The 20403-nt window shown below is 64.8% G+C and overlaps 1 protein-coding gene across 1 annotated transcript in view; it reads right to left on the reverse strand.

Moving 5' to 3' along the window:
- SLC12A5 (solute carrier family 12 member 5) overlaps positions 1–18203 on the reverse strand; it is a 98393-nt gene extending 80190 nt beyond the window's left edge. The window contains exon 1 of the mRNA XM_065414915.1: positions 18065–18203. Within this exon, the coding sequence (XP_065270987.1) occupies positions 18065–18203 (139 nt within the window). The remainder of the gene's footprint in view (positions 1–18064) is intronic.
- Between the last annotated feature and the right edge of the window lie 2200 nt (positions 18204–20403).

The raw sequence follows: 20403 nt of genomic DNA on the forward strand, positions 1-20403 counted from the left end.
CCCATTTCTCTGGATATTCCTGGCAGAAGGAGCAGCGCTGGAGCTGGCGCCTCCTGGGGAATTTGCCGGCTGCTTTGCGAAGTCACATTTCATCTCCTGAATGGTGAGAGGCCCTTGGGAGCCTGCTTTGCTCGGCCCCAGGAGCTGCCACCTCACTGCCACTAGACTCAGCCTCCTGCCAGGCAGAACCTCCCTAGCCCCGCTCAGCGCCAAGGCAGCAGCTGCAAGGGGAGGAGGCCCCTACCCGGAGAATAAACCCCAGGGAAATCCTGAGGCCCCAATGCCCCGGGGGGGGGGGGGGGAGATGGAGGTGCCAGGGTGTGGGGCAAGGGCTGAGGGGCAGGGTGACTCACCCCAGCGTTCTCTGTGGGCAGGCCAGGGAGTCCTGAAGCTTGTGACCTGTGGCCGTGGGCCTGGATGCCATGGTCACAGCATTGAACGACCCCCGGCGCAGTGCCCTGCCCTCCTGGACTCTGCTGCTCCCCTCCCCGGGAAGCTCCCTGCCCAGCCCAGGGGTGGATGTCACAACGCCCAGCCCGGAGGAGGCGCCTGGGGTCACCGGGAGGAAGGGCAGAGCCTCCAAGCGAGCTGAGGGGGAAGAGCTGCTTTGCGGGGCCCTAGTCACTGGAGGCTCAGGATTTGACAAACGGGCCTCGGGGGCCTCACGCCCTGGCCCCCCCTGTGCCCCACCCCTCTGGCCGGGCGGCCGAGAGAAGCCTTCACCCCCAGCCCACTCTCCCCCCAGGGGCGGGAGCTCCGACTGGCAGTGGGAGAGCAGGAGAAGCTCCAGTGCTTTGCACTCAGAGTCGGCCAGGCCTGCGCCTGGCGCCCGGGGTGAGGCCCCGGCCTGAGAGCAGGGCTGTGGCGGGCAGTTGGGACGGGCACCCCCAGACTCAATCCCTTTCCCCAGAGCCAGCACCTTGGGCGGTTCCAGGCCCCGGGAAGACAGACACACAGACAGGCTGGGCACAGGAGCGGGGCAGGCAGCCCAGCGAGCCCTGCCAGGCGTCCGGCCCCGAGCCACAGCGGTTTGGCTTCCAGGGATGAGGAGGTCACGGATCGGATCGTGCAGCTCAGCAGTGAAAAGGATTTTCCTGCTCCACCAGCTGGGGGAGGGGGCGTGAGCACGTGAGAGATTGTTAATCCCTAATCCCGATTAGCAGCAGCTCGCTGGGGCCTTGCCAGCCGCCCTGCTCCCCCTGCCCCACAATGGAGAGAGCCCCATGGGGCACGTCACACAGCATAGGGGGCATGTCACACAGCATGGGGGTGTCACAGCACAGAGAGGGGGGGTCCATGGCGCAGGAGGAAGGGGGGAGTCTATGACACAGGGAGTGGGGAGCAGTCCATGGTGTAGGGGGAGGGGCCACGGCAGGGGAGCTGGGTTTGGTTAAAATGACTCAAACCCTTGAATGTGCAAAGTGGAGTCACACCCCCAGGCTGGGGAAGGGTCCCATAATCCGGGGGGGGCAGGGTGGGGGTGAAGGTCAGAGAGGGAATCTCAGGGGAACTCCTCCACAGGGAGTCGGGCAGGCTGAGGGCCAGTGGGGTGGGGGGAGGGGGAAGGAGGCAGGGCTTGGGGCACACAAAGCCCTGTAATGCGCATCAGGGAACAGCTGGGGTGGGGGGAGCTGGAGCTGTGCCGTCATTACTGGGTACAATTCTAAGCAGGGAAAGCCATACCCAGGGGAGGGTCTGCGCCGAGGGGCCGTGCCACGGGGGAGGGTCTGGGCCGAGGGGCCGTGCCACGGGGCGAGGGTCTGGGCCGAGGGGCCGTGCCACGGGGGAGGGTCTGCGCCGAGGGGCCATGCCACGGGGGAGGGTCTGGGCCGAGGGGCCGTGCCACGGGGCGAGGGGTCTGCACCAAAGAACCGGGCTCTGGCAGACGCAGGGATGGGAGCTCTTTGGCCTGGCAGAGGCAGGCTGCTGGAGTCAAGCCACGGAACAACCAGCCCCCTCAACCATCACAACAAGCAAAGCACCTCTTCCTCCGCACCTGCGCACCGTCCCCGCAGCCCCCATGACTGGCCCCATCGCCAGGCCAGAAGCCACAGTGCTTTGCCCGACCCGAGCCCTACCTGCGGTTCAGCTGAACACAGGCGCAACCTCCTGCAATTCTCTGCCTCTCCGAGACACCTGCCCCCTGGGATCCCCCTGGGCCAGGAACCCCCAGGTGCCAGCTGCAGCTTGTGGCCAGGAGTCTCTGGTTCAGCCGTCACATCCGCCCAGGGGGCCAGGCAGAGACGAGCCTCACTGCATGTAACCCAAGTGCCCACCTCACTGAGGGCCTGTCCCGGGAGCTGCCTGGGGCCGTCTCTCCCTGCCTGGGCCATCTGGGGTTCACCGCCCCCTGCAGCAGGAGGGCTGGGAGCCTGGACACTCCTATCCTATTTTATATTACCGTCCACACTGTTTATACAAATGTTCCATCTTTAAAAATCCCTACTGAGCTCTTGGCCTCAGGAAGATCTTGTAGCAGTGAGTTCCACAGGTTAACAATTGTACAGTCTGTATATCTAATTGTATTGCTTCTCCATGTACTGCCTATAAACCATCTCAGCACAACAAGCAACTTCACAGCCCCCACTCGCTCTGCACCTACTGGATCTCAAACCCGGGTGAGGGGCTCGGGAACCAGGAGAAGGAACAGTTGTCACTAAGGGGGCTTTGTGTTGTGGCAGCACCTGAGGCCGTTGGGTGAGGGTCAGTAATGGCTATTCCTGCCACGCTGGTGCTGCACACAGCCCAGAGCCAGGCCCTACCTGCAGAGTTTGCAGCTCATGTCACAAGATACAACCCTTAAGATCAGCAAACAATGGGGGAGGGGAACAGGGCTCTGGCTGCAGGTGACACTGCGCTTTATGGTGCACGCAGCCGCATCTGGCCCGTCAGGAAGGGTTTGCTCTGAGTCTAGGTGAGAGTCAAACTCTGCCCCCAAGTGTGTCACTGCGTGTGTGTCACTGGGCATGTGTCACTGTGCGTGTGTCAGTCTGTGTGTGTCACTGTCAGTGTCACTGTGCATGTCAGTGTATGCGTGTGTCACTGTCAGTCTGTGTGTGTGTCAGTCTGTGTGTGTGTCACTGTGTGTCAGTGTGTGTGTGTTACTGTCAGTCTGTGTGCGTCACTGTGCGTGTCAGTCTGTGTGTGTCACTGTGCGTGTCAGTGTGTGTCACTGTCAGTCTGGGTGTGTGTCAGTGTGCGTCAGTGTGTGCGTGTGTCACTGTGTGTGTCAGTGTGTGTGTGCTACTGTCAGTGTGCATGTGTGTCACTGTGTGTGTCAGTGTGTGTGTGTGTGTGTGTGTGTGTGTGTGTGTTACTATCAGTGTGCATGTGTCAGGTGCGTGTCACTGTCAGTGTGCATGTGTGTCAGTGCGCATGTGTGTGTCACTGTCAGTGTGTGCGTGTCACTGTGTCAGTGTGTGTGCGTGTGTCACTGTTGGCGCGTGTGAGACGCAGCGGTTTCCTGTGGGTTACATGCTGTTCACACACATCTCAGGCCCCCAGGGCTACAGGCAGATTCCGATCGGGTGCCCCCCGGAGAACAATGCAGGAACACTCAGCATGGCACGCGGCGTGCACTACTCTGGGTGACAGCTGGACACTCACAGGGCCCGGCTGGCCACTGCAGCTGGGTGCTGCTATCCCTGCCCTGCTCTGTCAGGCTGGCAGTGCCGCCCCCATCAGCCCTCACCGCTCACCACAGCACGGTGCCATGAGCAGCAGCAGCGCTGGCACCAGTGGATCAGTAGCACAGGGAAGAACCAGGATCTGTCAGAGCCACGGACCTGGACCTGGCAACCTCCTGATTCCCCAGCCCCTGCCAGCACCGAGAGCCTCCCAGCCCCAGTGAGAACTAGGGAAGCAGGGGTCCCAATGTTATCGGGCCTCCCCCCAATATCAGGGCACCCCCCCCAAAAAATAGCGTCCGGATTTGTCACCCTTGCTCTCGTCTCCCCAGTCAGAACCTGCACAGAAAAGGCAGCTGCACTGGCAGCATGGAGGGCAGAGCTGGGCAAGAAAGGAGAGCTCTGGCTGGCAGCACCATGGTGCCCACCAGACCTGGGGTAGGCCTCTCGGGTACAAAAGCAGCAGGGCCTGGGGCTCCCCCCATTTGCCATGCAGAAAGCCCGGCAAGGCCCCATCCCAGCCCCCTGATGGCGCACAGGGCATGGGCAGGGCAGAGGCTGGGGTGGGGCCAGCAGGCCGCTGGCACTGGGGGTGACGCTGCTGCAGACGTATGATAAGGGGAGACGGCGGGCGGATTTACAGCCGTGGTGCTGCCTGCTCCAGTAGTGTCGCCCGCGCTGTTCCGCCAGGTGCGCTGGGGAGACAGGCAATAAATCTCCAATTTAATAACCTGGTCTCCCTGGCGCAGAGGCCCTGACCCCACCAACCCCGCCGGGACTGGGCCGAGTGGCTCCCGCCTCACAGCTCATTGGAGGTGCAGCTCACCACTTCACGGCTCTGCTGCCTGCAGGCAGACAGACATTAACCCTGAGCACCCCTGCTGGGGCTGGGAGAGACGGCCAACCCTGGGCCCCCACCCTGCACCATCAGCACTGCCTGCCGGTACCGGGAGGGACGGTAATGCAGCCATTAATCCTTAGCTGTTTCCTGTTCCTGGTGATAGGAATCACCCTGGCGCCGGGTCCTTCCCCGCCCCACACAGAGTTCACCACCGGCCCTTCCGGGGGACGGGGCGTCATTGCCACCAGCACAGGAGAGGGAGGTTAGAGGTGGGGACAGTCTGCGATCAGCCAAGGCCGACACCTGGCAACCAACTTCAACTGCGTGAGAGGCGCTCCCCAGGCACAGGGGCAGCATGGAGAGCTCTGGGCAGCACAGGGGGTTGGGGGGCAGCACAGAGGGCCCCTGGGGCCAGAGGAGAGCTGGCGGCAGCATGAAAGGTACCTGGGTCACAGAGGGTTGGGGGCAGAGACAAGGGCTCTGGGGGTCACAGGGGAGGTTGTGGCTGCGGGTCGGGAGTGAGGGGCACCGGCAGAGCTGGGGAGAGCCCAGGGCTGGGCTAGCAGGGGCTGCGGGTCGGGAGTGAGGGGCACCGGCAGAGCTGGGGAGAGCCCAGGGCTGGGCTAGCAGGGGCTGCGGGTCGGGAGTGAGGGGCACCGGCAGAGCTGGGGGGGCAGGGCTGGGCTAGCAGGGGCTGCGGGTCGGGAGTGAGGGGCACCGGCAGAGCTGGGGGGGCAGGGCTGGGCTAGCAGGGGCTGCGGGTCGGGAGTGAGGGGCACCGCCAGAGCTGGGGAGAGCCCAGGGCTGGGCTAGCAGGGGCTGCGGGTCGGGAGTGAGGGGCACCGGCAGAGCTGGGGAGAGCCCAGGGCTGGGGTAGCAGGGGCTGCGGGTCGGGAGTGAGGGGCACCGCCAGAGCTGGGGAGAGCCCAGGGCTGGGCTAGCAGGGGCTGCGGGTCGGGAGTGAGGGGCACCGCCAGAGCTGGGGAGAGCCCAGGGCTGGGCTAGCAGGGGCTGCGGGTCGGGAGTGAGGGGCACCGGCAGAGCTGGGGGGCAGGGCTGGGCTAGCAGGGGCTGCGGGTCGGGAGTGAGGGGCACCGCCAGAGCTGGGGAGAGCCCAGGGCTGGACTAGCAGGGGCTGCGGGTCGGGAGTGAGGGGCACCGGCAGAGTTGGGGGGCAGGGCTGGGCTAGCAGGGTCCGGAGGTCAGTAGTGAAGAGAGCAGCTGGGCCTTGGGTGGTGAGAGCAGGCCTAGGCCGACGCTGTGCCCTGGATCATGGACAGGTGGCAGGGGCAGAGTCCAAGCAGGGCTCCGGGAATCTGAGCCCCTTAGGCTGCTCTCGGGGTCCTTCCCGTGCCTCAGCACTGCCTCCCAGAGCCGCTCTCCTGGCACCCACCGCAGCCAGCTCACCTCTGCCACAAGCGCCACCTGCCCAACACAATCCCCGTCCCTGTCACTTCAAAGGAGGCCCCAGTCTCCCTGCTGGGGGCAGGTCCCATCCCAGGGGTGCCCGGGACTCCCGGCCCCGCCCTGGGGCTGGCTGGGCCCTGCCCCCTCCTGCTTTGCTTGCCCGCACCACACGGGCAGTGACTTGTGGAGAGCGTCTGCCCTGCAGGGACCTGCTCGGAATGGGAACAGCAGCAGCTGGGAGCGGGCGGCACTGGGAAATCTCCGGACAGCTGGGAGCAGGGAGGAGTCGCAGCTCAGCAGGTCTGGGGGGATTATGGGTGCCCCCACCCCCCCGCCAGCCTGCCTGGGAGCCCCCTGCCGAAGCAGGGCGCTGGCTTTTCCCCGGATTCTCCCCAAGTGTCGCAGAATCAGTCAGAGCGGGCCCATCGGCAGGGAACCCCAGGGCAGCCCCCCGCTCCTCCCAGGCCAGGCCCCTCCCCACAAGGGCCCCACAGGCCAGTCAGGCCCCTTGCCCCCCAGCTGCTGCGGGGCAGGCTCTGAGTGCTGCCCCTGAATGCCAGCATCACCTGCCCCGGAGCCAGTGGAGGGGCCAGGCCGCGGGAAGCTGAACTCGGGGGCTGGTGCCAGCGGCTGCCCTGTGGCAGTGACCGAGGGAGACTTGTGGCAGCACCAGTGCTCGCCCGGGGCAGAGATGAGGCTTTGCAGTGCCCCGGTGATGTGGATGGAGGGTTTGGGGGGCACTCTGTCACTCACCGGGTCCCCCCACCCCTGCCGCGTGGGGCCCAGCCTACCTAGCCCAGGCATCGCTCTGCGGTTTGGTTCTTCAGATGCCTTCCCTTGAAAGCCAGGACACCAGGGATGGGAGAGAAGGGGGGCAGGGAGCCAGGGCTGTGTCCAGAGCCCGGTGCTCCCTGGACTGGGCACATCCAACAGTGCAGCCTCATCTACCCCCGGCTGGGCAGACAGAGCAGCAGCCTGCGAGCGGCCTGAGGAGGATGGAGCCAATGGGGGGCTGAGGGTCCCTGGGGCAGCACAGCAATGCGGGGGGGGGGGGCCATGAGCCCCTCTGCCAGCCCACACAGCCTAGCCTGTCTCCTGCCCAGATGTTCGCCAGCAGCTCGGCAGTGACGTGGGCCTGGGCAGCCCCACTGAGCAGCAGACCTCTCCCACCCCACGGGCTGTGCTCACAGGGCGCCCCCCAGCCTGGGCAGAGGAAGGGGGAGGGGCAAGACTAGAGGGAATCTAGCATGTGCATCTCTCTCCTCCCACTCCGCCTGCACCTGCCTCTGGATGGGGCCACTGCAGCCTGGGCAGTGGGAGCCGGCTGCCGAGCCTTGCACTGCCCGGCTGACTGCTCAGGGCTGGGGGCCTGGCCCAGGCATGGGGGTCAGCTAACGTTTTGTTTAATATCTTTATTAATGATCTGGAGGATGGTGTGGACTGCACTCTCAGCAAGTTTGCAGATGACACTAAACTGGGAGGCGTGGTAGATACGCTGGAGGATAGGGATAGGATACAGAGGGACCTAGACAAGTTAGAGGATTGGGCCAAAAGAAACCTGATGAGGTTCAACAAGGACAAGTGCAGAGTCCTGCACTTAGGACGGAAGAATCCCATGCACTGCTACAGACTAGGGACCGAATGGCTAGGTAGCAGTTCTGCAGAAAAGGACCTAGGGGTCACAGTGGACGAGAAGCTGGATATGAGTCAACAGTGTGCGCTTGTTGCCAAGAAGGCTAACGGCATTTTGGGCTGTATAAGTAGGGGCATTGCCAGCAGATTGAGGAACGTGATCGTTCCCCTTTATTCGACATTGGTGAGGCCTCATCTGGAGTACTGTGTCCAGTTTTGGGCCCCACACTACAAGAAGGATGTGGAAAAATTGGAAAGAGTCCAGCGGAGGGCAACAAAAATGATTAGGGGGCTGGAGCACGTGACTTATGAGGAGAGGCTGAGGGAACTGGGATTGTTTAGTCTCCAGAAGAGAAGAATGAGGGGGGATTTGATAGCTGCTTTCAGCTACCTGAAGGGGGGTTCCAAAGAGGATGGAGCTCGGCTGTTCTCAGTGGTGGCAGATGACAGAACAAGGAGCAATGGTCTCAAGTTGCAGTGGGGGAGGTCTAGGTTGAATATTAGGAAACACTTTTTCACTAGGAGGGTGGTGAAGCACTGGAATGGGTTCCCTAGGAAGGTGGTGGAGTCTCCTTCCTTGGAGGTTTTTAAGGCCCGGCTTGACAAAGCCCTGGCTGGGATGATTTAGTTGGGGATTGGTCCTGCTTTGAGCAGGGGGTTGGACTAGATGACCTCCTGAGGTCCCTTCCAACCCTGATATTCTATGATTCTATGAAAGTGCAGGGGTTTGGGCAGCTGGGGCACCCTGCAGAGCCCCCCACCGGCCCCTGCCCGCCAGCTCCATTCCCTACAGCCAGGAGCCCCCCTGAGTAGCAGTGCCTGAGCGCCAGCCCCCTCTCCAACAGCGCTCACTGGCAGCCGCCCTCCCCAGCAGCACTAGGGGCTGCTCAGACAGCGTTAGGGGCAGCTGGGCTGCAGGGAGCAGGGCAACAGGCTGGCTGTGGGGGGAGCTGCCCCCTCCCCCCAGTATAGCGCTGCTCTGAGGACACTGCATACTCCCCTTTGCCGTTTTCCTCACCGCTGCCCAGGCCAGCCAGCCGCCAGTAAATCCAGACTGGGCCAGCGGAGACAGAGCAGGAGGGGTCTGAAGAAAAGTGGCAGAGAAGGCCAGTCCCCTCGCCCCCAGCCCCCTTCCTTCCAGATGCCAGGGCTGATCCCTTTCCCTGCAGCTCAGCACAGCGCCCCGTGCTGCGCCCTGCCCCACTGTCTGCAGCACAGCGCCCCCTGCTGCGCTCTGCCCCACTGCTGCCATCCGCAGCACAGCGCCCCCTACTGCACCCTGCCCCGCCACCCGCAGCACAGCGCCCCATGCTGAGACCTGCCCCACCGCCTGCAGCACAGCGCCCCCTGCTGTGCTCTGCCCCACCGCCTGCAGCACAGCGCCCCTTGCTGAGCCCTGCCCCACTGCCTGCAGCACAGCGCCCCCTACTGAGCCCTGCCCCACTGCCGCCACCCACAGCACAGCGCCGCTACTGCACCCTGCCCCGCCACCCACAGCACAGCGCCCCCTGCTGAGCCCTGCCCCGCTGCCCGCAGCACAGCGCCCCCTAACACCACAACAGGGCACTTTGTATCAGACCTGGTTACGGCACAGGGCTCTGCCGGAGGAGGACTCTGTCTGCCGGGGATAGGACTGTCCCTGGGTTTGGGGTTTGCTCCTCGTGTGCCCTGCTCACCTGACCCCCTGCCTCACATGCCGTGCCCAGCTCCGATTCCCCTGCACGTGCGGCAGGGCCCCCCTCTCTGAGCAGGGGACAGGCACGGGGCAGCTAATGGGGGGGACCTGCTCAGGTGGTGGAGGGGCTGCCTGCATCCCAGCCCTCTGCCCTCCCCTGGCTCAGCCTCATGCTCCCCCCCAGCCAAGCACCACCAAGATGGGTAGGCAGATTCCACTGACAGGCACACAGCACGTCTCCATGGTAACCACCAGCAACCCCAACCCCGAGCAACGGAGCCCTGTCACCCAGCCCCCCGGGTGATGCCGATGCAGCATCCCCTCCAGCTGGCCCAGCTCTGTGCCCAGCAGCCCCCACCCCACTCTGGACAGCACAGACCCCTCCCCCACCACAGGGCTGGCAAACAGCTCAAATGATCCCAATAACATTAGGGAACAGCGCGAGAGAAATGACACTGGGCCTGGTTTCCATGGAAACAAGAGAGTCTCCTTATCCAGTTTGGTACCATGGAGATTTCCATGGTGCCACGGCTGTATTTGACCATCTTTTCCGTACACCACGTTTGTGTGTCACCACCACCTGTGCCCGGGACTTTGCCTCCCCCATGCTACCACCCACCCTCGCCCACCTGCCCTGAACCCCCACGAGCCTCCCCACACACCCTGCCTGCCCCCCCATAGCAGCGCAGCGGGGAGCAGGGGCTGCCCATGCCGTGGGGCTGGGTCAGGAACAAGCTGAGCTGGCTGCGGTTAGTCTAGCAAACCCAAGGCTGGCGTGGGGTGGGAATCGTGGGGGGTGGAAGGCACATGCAGGAGACTGGGCCTAGGGCTCCCTCAGGTGGGGTGGACAGGACGGGCATCGGATTGGGCACCCTCCAGTCAGTGCCCAGCCCCCTCCCTGCCCAGCAGAGTCCGGCTCCCACCCCTGGAGAGACGTTCTGGATCCATGGTGCACAGGACCCACACCTGCCCCATGGCGCAGCCCTGCTCCCCGCCCCCCACACCAGCTGGGCCCCTTGGCACCATATCCCAAGCCAGGAATATGCCAGTCACGGAGCTCACCCCCCCCCCCCCAAGCGGAGTCAGGGGTTGCCACAGCAACCAGGTCCTTGCTGGGGCCAGGCAGCCTCCAGCAACTAGTTCAAGGCTTTATTTTAAGAATCACTTTGAATCTGAGAGTCTCCCCCGGCCGCCAAGGGAGGAGGGGATAACCCTGACCCTCCATTGGGCCCCTGATCTGCCCCTGCGCCAGGGACAGGGAGCAGCAGGACGGGGGCAGGCGTTAATCAGGCCCCACTAAGGAGCCTACCAAGAGCGGGATCCCTGCAGTCCTGGCTGGGCCTGGCAAAACCTCCCATGCAGGCCGGGGTGTGGAGGGAGGACAAATAGCAGGCGACACACTGCTCTGTGGGGCACTGAACCAACCCCTCAGCACCCGAGGAGGGGCCTTGCCCGAGCCCCACACAGCATGTGCCAAACCAGCTCCTCCCCTCCGCCCGGACGGCTGCTGTGACCCAGGCCACCGCCTGCCCCCGATCTGCACAGCGCCCCCCACGTGGTCATCCCCCCTGCCTGGAACAGCTCTGCCCAGCCCCCCATCACAGCCCCCCTTCCCCAGCTCAGCCCTGCCCAGCCCCCACATTCCCTGGCACAGTCCCCCCGCCCATTGCAGCCCTGCCCCATGCCACCCAGGCCCCAAGAAGAGATGGGGGGAGGGGACACACTGAGCCAGGTGTGTCTGTGCCCAAGGGTAACCCCATGGCAGGTTGGAGCCTCGGGGGGGGGGTCCTTCTGGACTCACTCCCACCCCAGAGTGCTGCAGCCCCTGGCCTGAGGCAGTTCTGGGCTCATCTGTGTTGGGAAAACCCACAGCAGCTGCAGGCAGTGGTGCCCAGCTCACGGGGCATGGACACGAGCAGTTGCCGGGGGGGGGGGGTAGGGACAGGGGGGTGCTGAGTGCACGGGGGGGACAGAGAGTTAAGGGCAAGGGGCAAGGAGAAGTGCAGAAAGATCCGGATAGAGAGGGCTGGGGGTGCAGGGAGGGGGTGGGGTGCAGGATGGGGTCAGGGTGCAGGGAGAGGACTGGGGATCCAGGGAGAGGGCTGAGGGTGCAGGGAGGTGGTGGGGTGTGGGTGCAGGGAGGGAGCTGGGGGTGCAGGGAGGGGGTGGGGTTAGGGTGCAGAAAGAGGGCTGGGGGTGCAGGTGCAGGGAAGGAGCCGGGGGTGCAGGGAGGGAGCTGGGGTCAGGGTGCAGGGAGAGGGCTGGGGGTGCAGGGAGGTGGTGGGGTGTGGGTGCAGGGAGGGAGCTGGGGGTGCAGGGAGGGGGTGGGGTCAGGGTGCAGGGTGCAGGGAGAGGGCTGGGGGTGCAGGGAGGTGGTGGGGTGCGGGTGCAGGGAGGGAGCTGGGGGTGCAGGAAGGGGGTGGGGTCAGGGTGTAGGGAGAGGGCTGGGGGTGCAGGTGCAGGGAGGAGGTGGGGTGCGGGTGCAGGGAGAGAGCTGGGGTCAGGGTGCAGGGAGAGGGGCTGGGAGTGCAGGGTGGTGGTGGGGTCAGGATGCAGGGAGAGGGCTGGGGGTGCAGGGTGGTGGTGGGGTCAGGATGCAGGGAGAGGGCTAGGGGTGCAGGGAGGCGGTGGGGTGCGGGTGCAGGGAGGGAGCTGGGGGTGCAGGAAGGGGGTGGGGTCAGGGTGCAGGGAGAGGGCTGGGGGTGCAGGAAATGGCATGACGGGGGTGCGGGGCAGGGAGGGCAGTGAAGCAGGTGCCTGGGGAATTGCTTTGTAATTGCAGCCCTTTGCTCCCTGCCCCATGTGGGGCTGGGGAGGGGATCCTGCACATCGCCCCTAAGGGATCCCAGAGACTCCCCCGGCCTGGCCCCTTCCCCCCATGGCTCTGTTGCCCCCACACGGATGGCTAGGCCCAGCCGCTGCCCCTCCAGTCCACCCCCAGGCCCTGTAGGAGGAAAGCCGCCCTGAGGAGGGGTGAGCAGGGGGCTCAGGGCAGGGCAGCGAGTGGCTCCCCCCAGCCCAGCTCCAGCCTGGCCAGACGGGGTCGCAGGCTGCATGTGGCCAAGGGTGACCCCTGGTGGCCAGGGAAGGAGGCTCCAGCTCTCACAGTTGGGGAGCAGGCAGGAGCCGGCCCCTCTGGGCTGGGCCGGGCCAGGGACCCTCAAGCCGCTCTCCAGCACCGCCAGCCCGAGGCCAGAAATCACCAGTCCCAGGCATGCTCTTGGGCTGTGATTTCCGAGCCCCCTGAGTGTGTGGGTGTGTGCGCTGAATGAGTGTGTGCACAGCTGCATTGTGTGTACAGTGTGTTGTGTGAGCGTGTGCACTGTATGCAGTGTGGGTGTGCATGTGCGTTATGTTGTGCACTCTGTGTGTTTGTGCATTGAGTGTGCACGTGTGCGTGCGACAGCTTGTGCTACAGCTCACTCACGTTCATAGGGCACACGGCAGTTTTGGTCCCGCTGACCCGTTGTTCCAGGTGCTGCCCGGTGAGAGGGCGGCCCTGCCTGGTCACAGTCTGGTGCAGAGCGTGGGGGGCAGTGGGTAGGAAGCTGGAACTGGGACCCACCAACCCCAAAGGGGCCCCCGAGCGGGGAACCGCTGTGAACCCTGCTGAGCTAGCAGGGGAGCAGGCTGCTGTCTGGAACAGCCAGGGTGGGTCCCCCCTCTCTGGCCACAGACACCTGCTCCATTTGCTCTTAAAGGAGCCGCTCCCATTACCACAGCTGGTAACACCACTGCCGAGGCTTGGCACCCCACACCTGCTGCAGGCCCCTCCCTTAGCCCTGACAACAGCTCTAACAATCACATCGGGGTCGCTCCTGGAGTCAAGTGAGCAGGAGAATCTCAGATTCCAGTTGTAATGAGCAGCAAGTTTCTAGCCCTTGTGGCTGCAAAGACACTCTGGGAAAGGTGGCCTGAGCACGGCCCGTGGGCCTCAGTGACGCAGCGGCAGAGCGAGGCCGGAAGTACCGGGGTTAACACCTCATAATCTCGGCGCACTCGGGGTCAGCGGTTCTACAGCGCACAGCTCATCAGCAGGGCTGGACCCTAAACCATCACTGCCCCAGCACTGACCTCGTCCACTGCAGCTAGCGGAGTGTGGTGGGGGCGGGTAGCAGCTGCTGGCCTCTCCGTGGGGCAGCCCCACAGGAACACCCCCCGCCCACGGGTCACCCTGTGTGAGGCAGCAGGGCTCTTGTGCTGCAGGGTGCAGGGCCTGGCCTAGCATTACAGACAACACAGCGGCAGGTACCACGCCCCAGGATGGGGCTGCGGGACCAGACCTGGCGCCTGTCAAAGTCAAAGCAGGAACATGGTCTAGCAGCCAGAGGGGGCCAAGCATTAGTCGGGGGGACAGAAGCACAAATTAAGGGGGACATGATAGCGGTCCTCAGATACCTGAAAGGCTGCCATAGAAAAGCTGGAGAAAAGCCGTTCTCTCTGGCCACCGAGGGCAGGACAGGAGGCGATGGGATCAAACTGCAGCACAGCAGATTTAGATTAAATCTCAGGTGGTCCATGTGAGGGGGAGGGCCAATGTTATAGCCGATGCTGCACCACGGGGCGGGGGCCCTGAACTTCCCCAGGTCACTGGCTAAGGGACCCTGCTCCATTCAGCCTCGAAGGGGGGAGAGATGTGACGAAGTGGGAGATTGTCTTGTTTTTTCCTTGTTTTTCCAATGGTTTGCATGCAGAGGGAGTTTGTTGTTACAGAGGACCGGAGAGGGAACTTGGGACCCCAGCCGATGGCCTGGAGGATGGAGACCCCAGCGACGGGTGACCTGACGACCTGGAGACCCAGCTCAGGAGTCGCAGCCGGTTCTGGCGAGTGGGGGGGGGACAATGGGCTGTAAAGAGAGGACCCCAGTGACCTGACCAGCTGGTTCCAGCCAGAGGAGGGCTGAGAGGAGACGAGGCCCAGGCGACCCAGTTTATGACCCTGTTTACCTGGAGAGAAGACAATGGACAGAGGCGGGGCTTGGGGCCGGTGATATCAGATGCCCAGCTGGGAAGCAGGGGGGCTTTGGGCTGGAGAGGGGGAGCAGGCAGAGCCCCCCTGGATGCAGGGGGACTGGGATGTGCTGGGCTGAGGGAGGCCAGGCCTGAGAGTTTCCTGTGCTGGGTTCAGATGCTCAATAAACCCTCCTGTGTTACGCTGGCTGAGAGTCGCTCCGGGCTAGAGAACAGGGTTGCATCGTCCCGGGGGGTCCAGAGCGAGGGGACTCCCTGAGGGGGCCCACGGCAGAGACTGACGTGCTAAGGCTCAGAGAGGTGCGGGTCCAGGAGGTGGAGGGGCTGGACCCCCGAGATAGAGTGGACCCCCGAGAAGGGCTGTCTCACTGAAAGGGGCACCCCCCACGGACCGCACGGGGCCACGAGTGGGCACAATCTGTGAGTCCGTGACACTCAGGAAAAACTTCCCCGCTGTAAGAACAGTCGGACAATGGGACAGACGCCTGGGGAGGGGGAGGCTCCTTCATGGGAGGTTTTCAAAAGGAGGCTGGAGCCGTCTGTCTGGGATGGGTCAGACCTTGGGGTCTCGTCTAACCCTATGGGTCTAGGGCACAGCTCCCCCCAGCGCCCGGCTCCGGGGACAGTCCCGGCACTTCCCGCAGCGGCCAGCAGAGGGAGCCCCCTGCCCAGCATTTACCCAGCGACAGGCTCCGAGCCCAGAGCTGCCCCAGCCCGCAGGGAACCGAGCTCCAGCAAGCGAGCTCCCCTGACCCCCACCCCAGACCCCCAACCCGACCCCCACAGCCCCCTGCCCAGACCCCCAACCGCCAACCCCCACAGCCCCCAACCCCTGCCCAGACCCCCAACCGCCAACCCCCTACACCCCCAACCCCACCCCCACAGCCTCCAACCCAACCCCCACAGCCCCCAACCCCTGCCCAGACCCCCAATCCCCACAGAACCCCAACCCCTGCACAGCCACCCGACCCCCACAGCCCCCAAACCACCAACCCATGCCCTGACCCATGGCCCCCAAACCCTGACACTGACCTCCCTGTGACCCCCAAACCTCAGCATTGACTTCCCTTCTACTCCCAACCCTAGCACTGACCCCCACAACCCCCTTTGCTCTGCCCCAGCCCACTGGGCTCCTTTGGGGTGCCAGGCAGGGCTTTATTGCTAACCTCAGCCCGGCCAGGGGCTTCAGTCCCTTCCCCCTCCCAGTGAGTCCCCTTGGCATGGGGGCAGGTCCCCCAGCAGAGCTGGTGCCTTCCAGCCTCTCGGTCGCTCCCCAGGGCTCTCGCCTCCATCTCAGCCCCATCTTCTCGGCCAGTGCAACCTGCCCACGCCCTGCCGGGCCGGCACTGCCTCCGTGGCCAGGCCAGAGCACAGGGGACAGGTCCACGGGCCACACAACACAAGCCGCACACCCACAGCTCCAGGCATGTGACAACCCGCCCCAGCCCCAGAACCACTCAACCCCCAGCACATACCCACCCAGCCCGGATCCAAAATACCCGCGCGTCTCTGCTCTGAGCCCCTTGGCCCTGCTGCGCGGGCCAGATTCACCAGGCGCCCTGCAGACGTCCCCGCCAGGCGCCCTTGGAGAGGGCACAACTCACAGCTCCGACGCAGCGGGCGAGGCGCAGCCCCCTGGGTTTCTGAGATCGATATGGCTCCAGTGACAGGGCCGGATGCGCAGCCAAGAGCCCTGTGCTCTGGGACACTGCCTCGCTCCAGCCCAGGGCCCGGAGCCATGCAGGCCCAGAGGGGGAGTGCAGCACCCCCTGCTCCCAGGGGCCAAATGCTGAGCCCTGTGCAGGAGCTGGCAGCCCTTCCGGCACGGAGACCCGCCCAGCGTAGGCCCCACTCCGGCCAGACTGGGACAATCCCAGCACTGCCGGCTTCTCACCCTGGTGAGCCTGGGCAAGTCCCTGCCCCTCACTGCCACCTGCATCACCCTCTACCGCGGGGCACACCACGCACTGCACCGGCCAGACATGTACTGTGCAAAGCTCCCTGGGACAGGGGCCAGGACTAGAACCCTGTCCTCTCCCCAGAGCAGGCCTCTGCGAGCGCCCGCAGCTGGCAGCAGCAGCCAGTGCCTTTCCTCTGTGGGCTACACGCAGAGCCAGGACTCACGGGGGCACATGCCCACGTGCACGTAGACCCAGGATGTCACAGATGGGCTCACATGTGCACGCACACAGCCAGGACGTCACACTCACACTCATGGGGGCACACACAGCCAGGACATCCCATGCACATGCACACCCACGTGCACGCACGCAGCCAGGACGTCCCATGCACACACACACACACGTGCGCACACAGCCAGGACGTCCCATGCACACACGCACACCCAGGATGCCACGGCTCCGACTCGCCACACAGACCCTGACAGACGCTGTAACCACCAACCATTAACTGCCAGGCTCAAGTCAAAGTCATGCACAGAAGCCAAATGCTGCCCAGGCTGTTGTCTGCTCCCAAAGACGGGCAAAATGGCAGCCAGTGAAGGGGGTGGCAGGCTGGACATCTGACCCACCGCCTCCCCAGGCAGACGCAGGCTGGTTGAGGGCCACACTTCGTAATGGTCTCACCCTCCACTATCGGGAGGCTCAAGCGGCGCAGTTAGCATGCTGGCCCATGGCTGACTATGGGATGTGTGTGAGCTGAAGGACATGGAGTCCAAGTCCTAGAAGTGAATAGCAGGGGGCTGGACTGGGGGGCACCAGCAGGGCGGTGGGGGGAGCCCAGGGCTGGGCTAGGGGGGCTGCAGGTCAGGACTGGGGCGGGCACCAGCAGGGCGGTGGGGGGAGCCCAGGGCTGGGCTAGGGGGGCTGCAGGTCGGGACTGGAGGACACCAGCAGGGCGGTGGGGGGAACCCAGGGCTGGGCTAGGGGGGCTGCAGGTCGGGACTGGAGGACACCAGCAGGGCGGTGGGGGGAACCCAGGGCTGGGCTAGGGGGGCTGCAGGTCGGGACTGGAGGACACCAGCAGGGCGGTGGGGGGAACCCAGGGCTGGGCTAGGGGGGCTGCAGGTCGGGACTGGAGGACACCAGCAGGGCGGTGGGGGGAGCCCAGGGCTGGGCTAGGGGGGCTGCAGGTCGGGGCTAGGGGGAACCCAAGGCTGGGCTAGGGGGGCTGTAGGTCGGGACTGGAGGACACCAGCCGGGCGGTGGGGGGAACCCAGGGCTGGGCTAAGGGGGCTGCAGGTCGGAACTCAGGGGCACCCGCAGGGCTGTGGGGGGCTGCGGGTCAGGAGTGAGGGGCGCTGGTTTGGCTGTGTGGAGAAGTTCATGTGTTTGGCTGCTGCCCGGAGTCTCTCGCTCTCAAGAGCCCTGGCTGGGGCCAGCGGGCGCTGCCCGTGGTGGGGTTTCCCCCCCCCCCAGCACATCCCTTGGACCCTGTGCCCATCCCAGCCCCTGGGGAGGCGGCTCCCGGTTCAGCTGAGAGGAGCCAGGCCCAGTCAGGCGGGTCCCTGTCCCCAGCGGGCAGGGATGGAAGGCAACTAGTGCCCGGCTCCTCTGGAGAGAGCCAAAGGTTACCCGGGGCAACCAGCCATCTCCCTGCCTAGCGCCCTTCCCCAGAGCGGAGCCCAGCCCCCACGGGACCCACAGGCACGTTCCCTCTTTCCAGTCACAGCAGCAACTTTTGCTCCAAGCCACTGGCCAGGCCACGTCAAAGGCTGCCAGGGCCAGAGCCCGGTCAGGCGCCAGTCACAGCCTCAGGAACCCGGCTCCTCTCAGACATGGCTGCTGGTGCAGCCCGCTGCCCCACTGCCCCAGTGGGGCAGCCAGCCCCGCCCACCCCAGCCCAGCACCGTCCCTGCCCCCCACTGGGAGGGCTCCTGGCAGGTCACTGTAGCAGCCAGCCCCTCTGTGCTGCCCCGGGGTGCCCGCACCGTGCCCGCCGAGCATCACTTACCTTTGCTGTCTTCTCGGGAGAGGCTGCCAGGCTGGGCCCCTTGCAGGGGGGCGGCATCTCCATGGAGAGCGGCAGCTGCCTCTTGGCAGGGGGCCCCCTCCTCCCGGGGCAGGGCCGTGACGGTGAACCTCTGGCTCATGCCCCAGCAGTGGCAGGCGAGCGCTTCGCTGGCTCCAGCCTCTTGTCTCCACAAGTGGCTGCCGAGGCACCGGCTGAAGAGACAGAGCGGCTCTCCCTCAGCCGCTGCCAAGGTCCTAGTGCCCTCCTGGCGCTGTTCTGCACAGGCCCCGGCACTGCCATCCCCACGGGGACCGCGGAGCCTGCGCACAGGAGCCACACAGCCCAGCCATCCCCTGGGACCCAGGCTCCCCGGCCAGAGCCAAGCCAGACTCTTCCCAGGGCTCCCGCAGCCCCGCTGAGGGGTCCGAGCTAGAGCAGCAGCACCCGCCGTGTCTGGGCAGGGCCTGGCGTCGGGCTCCGTTCTGGGGCCCCTGAGTCCGCAGTGCCCCATGGCCTGGACTTCCCCACCAGCCAGCCCTGCTGGGCACTGCAGGCACTGTGGTCAGGGCAAGGAGCTCAGCAGCTGGAGCAGGGGGCGGGGTGGGAGGCAATGAGGAGACAAGTGGGGCAGCCATGGCTCGGGGGGGTCAGTGGAGAGGGTCCAACCCACCGGCTCAGGGGCTCCCCCAGGCCCGGGCCGCTCACGATTCAGCTCTTCTCCGTCGGGCTGGGGGACAGGGCCTGGCTTGCGGCATTTTGCTCGTTAGGTGGCCCCAGGGCCAGGGTGAGCTCTGGAATTACAGCTCCAGCCCCATCCCGCCCCGCGTGGTGCATGAGGGTCAGATTAACCCCAGCTGGGCAGAGGAGGGGGGCAGATGCGCTCAGGCTCCACTCTCATTTGCCCAACGTCACCAGGAAACCCCCAGTCCTGACTGGGCTCCTTGGGCCGCGTGTCTGTAACGCCTGGGGGGGGGGGGGGGGGGAAGGCCGATGGGAGAGGGCTCAGCAGAGTGGAGATGCGCCTGCATTTGTGGCAGCATCTGTCTCCATGGTGACAGTGTGACATCAAGGACGCCATTGGCCAGGTTTCCATAAAGGGACTTTGCAAGACACGAGCGGGGTGTGTGTGTGAGAGGAGGTGACTCCACGGGACTGGCGTGGGGCAGGGATTCGCCCCCAGAGCCTTCGCGCCCGTTTGCTCTGCAGCCAAGACTGAGCAGAGCACCAGCTGTATGGTGATCAGCGGGCACAGGCCTGAAGGCCCTCATCCCAGGGCCAAGAGGATGAGACCTCCCAGGCCCACGTGGGGTGCACGAGCACCTCAGAGCCTCAGCCTGACTTCTCTGTTCTGCAAACCTTCCCCTTCCCCCATCTCAGCCTTATCCTTTACTCAGGGCCCCACCCCCACCTTGCTGGTCCATATGAACTGCCCCACAGGCAAGTACAACCTCCTTTTTCTCCCCAAACACCTACCCCCAGGAGCTACATCGAGCTTGGAGCAACACCTTCTACGGGAACATCCAGGCCCCACTCTACCTGCTCCCAGGCACCCACCCCCCAGACAATCCTACTCTGAGGAGCCTCGGGTCCTGAGACCAAAGCTGGGACCACTGGCTTCCTGCTGAGGGTGGCTGCATTCCCCACCAATTCAGCCCCTGGCTGCTCACTCTGGACCCCCACTAAGAGCCCTCTGGCCCTGGAGCAAAATTTACCCGGCTCCAGAGGGTGCAAGGGAGGGACGTGCGGCTGGGGCAGCGTTGGGCATCTGGCCATGCCTCTCTGATGAGTATGCAAATCACATCAGCCCTCAACTTTCCCCTATCACCCATAGGGGGAGGCAGAGAACACCATATGCAAATAAGCCTGGCAGCCCCTAGCAGCACAGCCTTAATCCTCCTGCTTCACCTCTAGAGGGCACCAATGAGCCGCCGTCCTGGCAGGCTGGGTAGTGCTGGTCCGTGCACAGCACGGACTCAGGCGTGAACACACCATACAGGCGTATTGGCGTGCAATGTACACAGCATGGCCATGTGCAACCCTGTGTGATACTCACTTCATGTGCAACGCACCAGGGCTTGTGCCTGGCCCCAAACATGTGGTGTGAGAGACTTGGCCAGGGCCCAGAAAGGCCTGTACACAATGGGAGCCTGCTGGTTGCAAGCCAGTCCCCGGTGTGACCCAGGCGCCCCAGGCTGGCAACGGACGGGGGTCTGCAGCTACGTGTGTAGATGCAGGGCTTTGCCTAGAAAGGCCTGTTTCCCCTCTGTGCTCCAGCGTCGCCATAGGGCACCAAGGGGCCGGGTGGGGCCTCAGCTGAAAGCCAACAGCTTGCTGGCTGT

Source organism: Emys orbicularis, chromosome 12, assembly GCF_028017835.1.
Source record: "Emys orbicularis isolate rEmyOrb1 chromosome 12, rEmyOrb1.hap1, whole genome shotgun sequence".
NCBI classification, from domain to species: Eukaryota; Metazoa; Chordata; order Testudines; family Emydidae; genus Emys; species Emys orbicularis.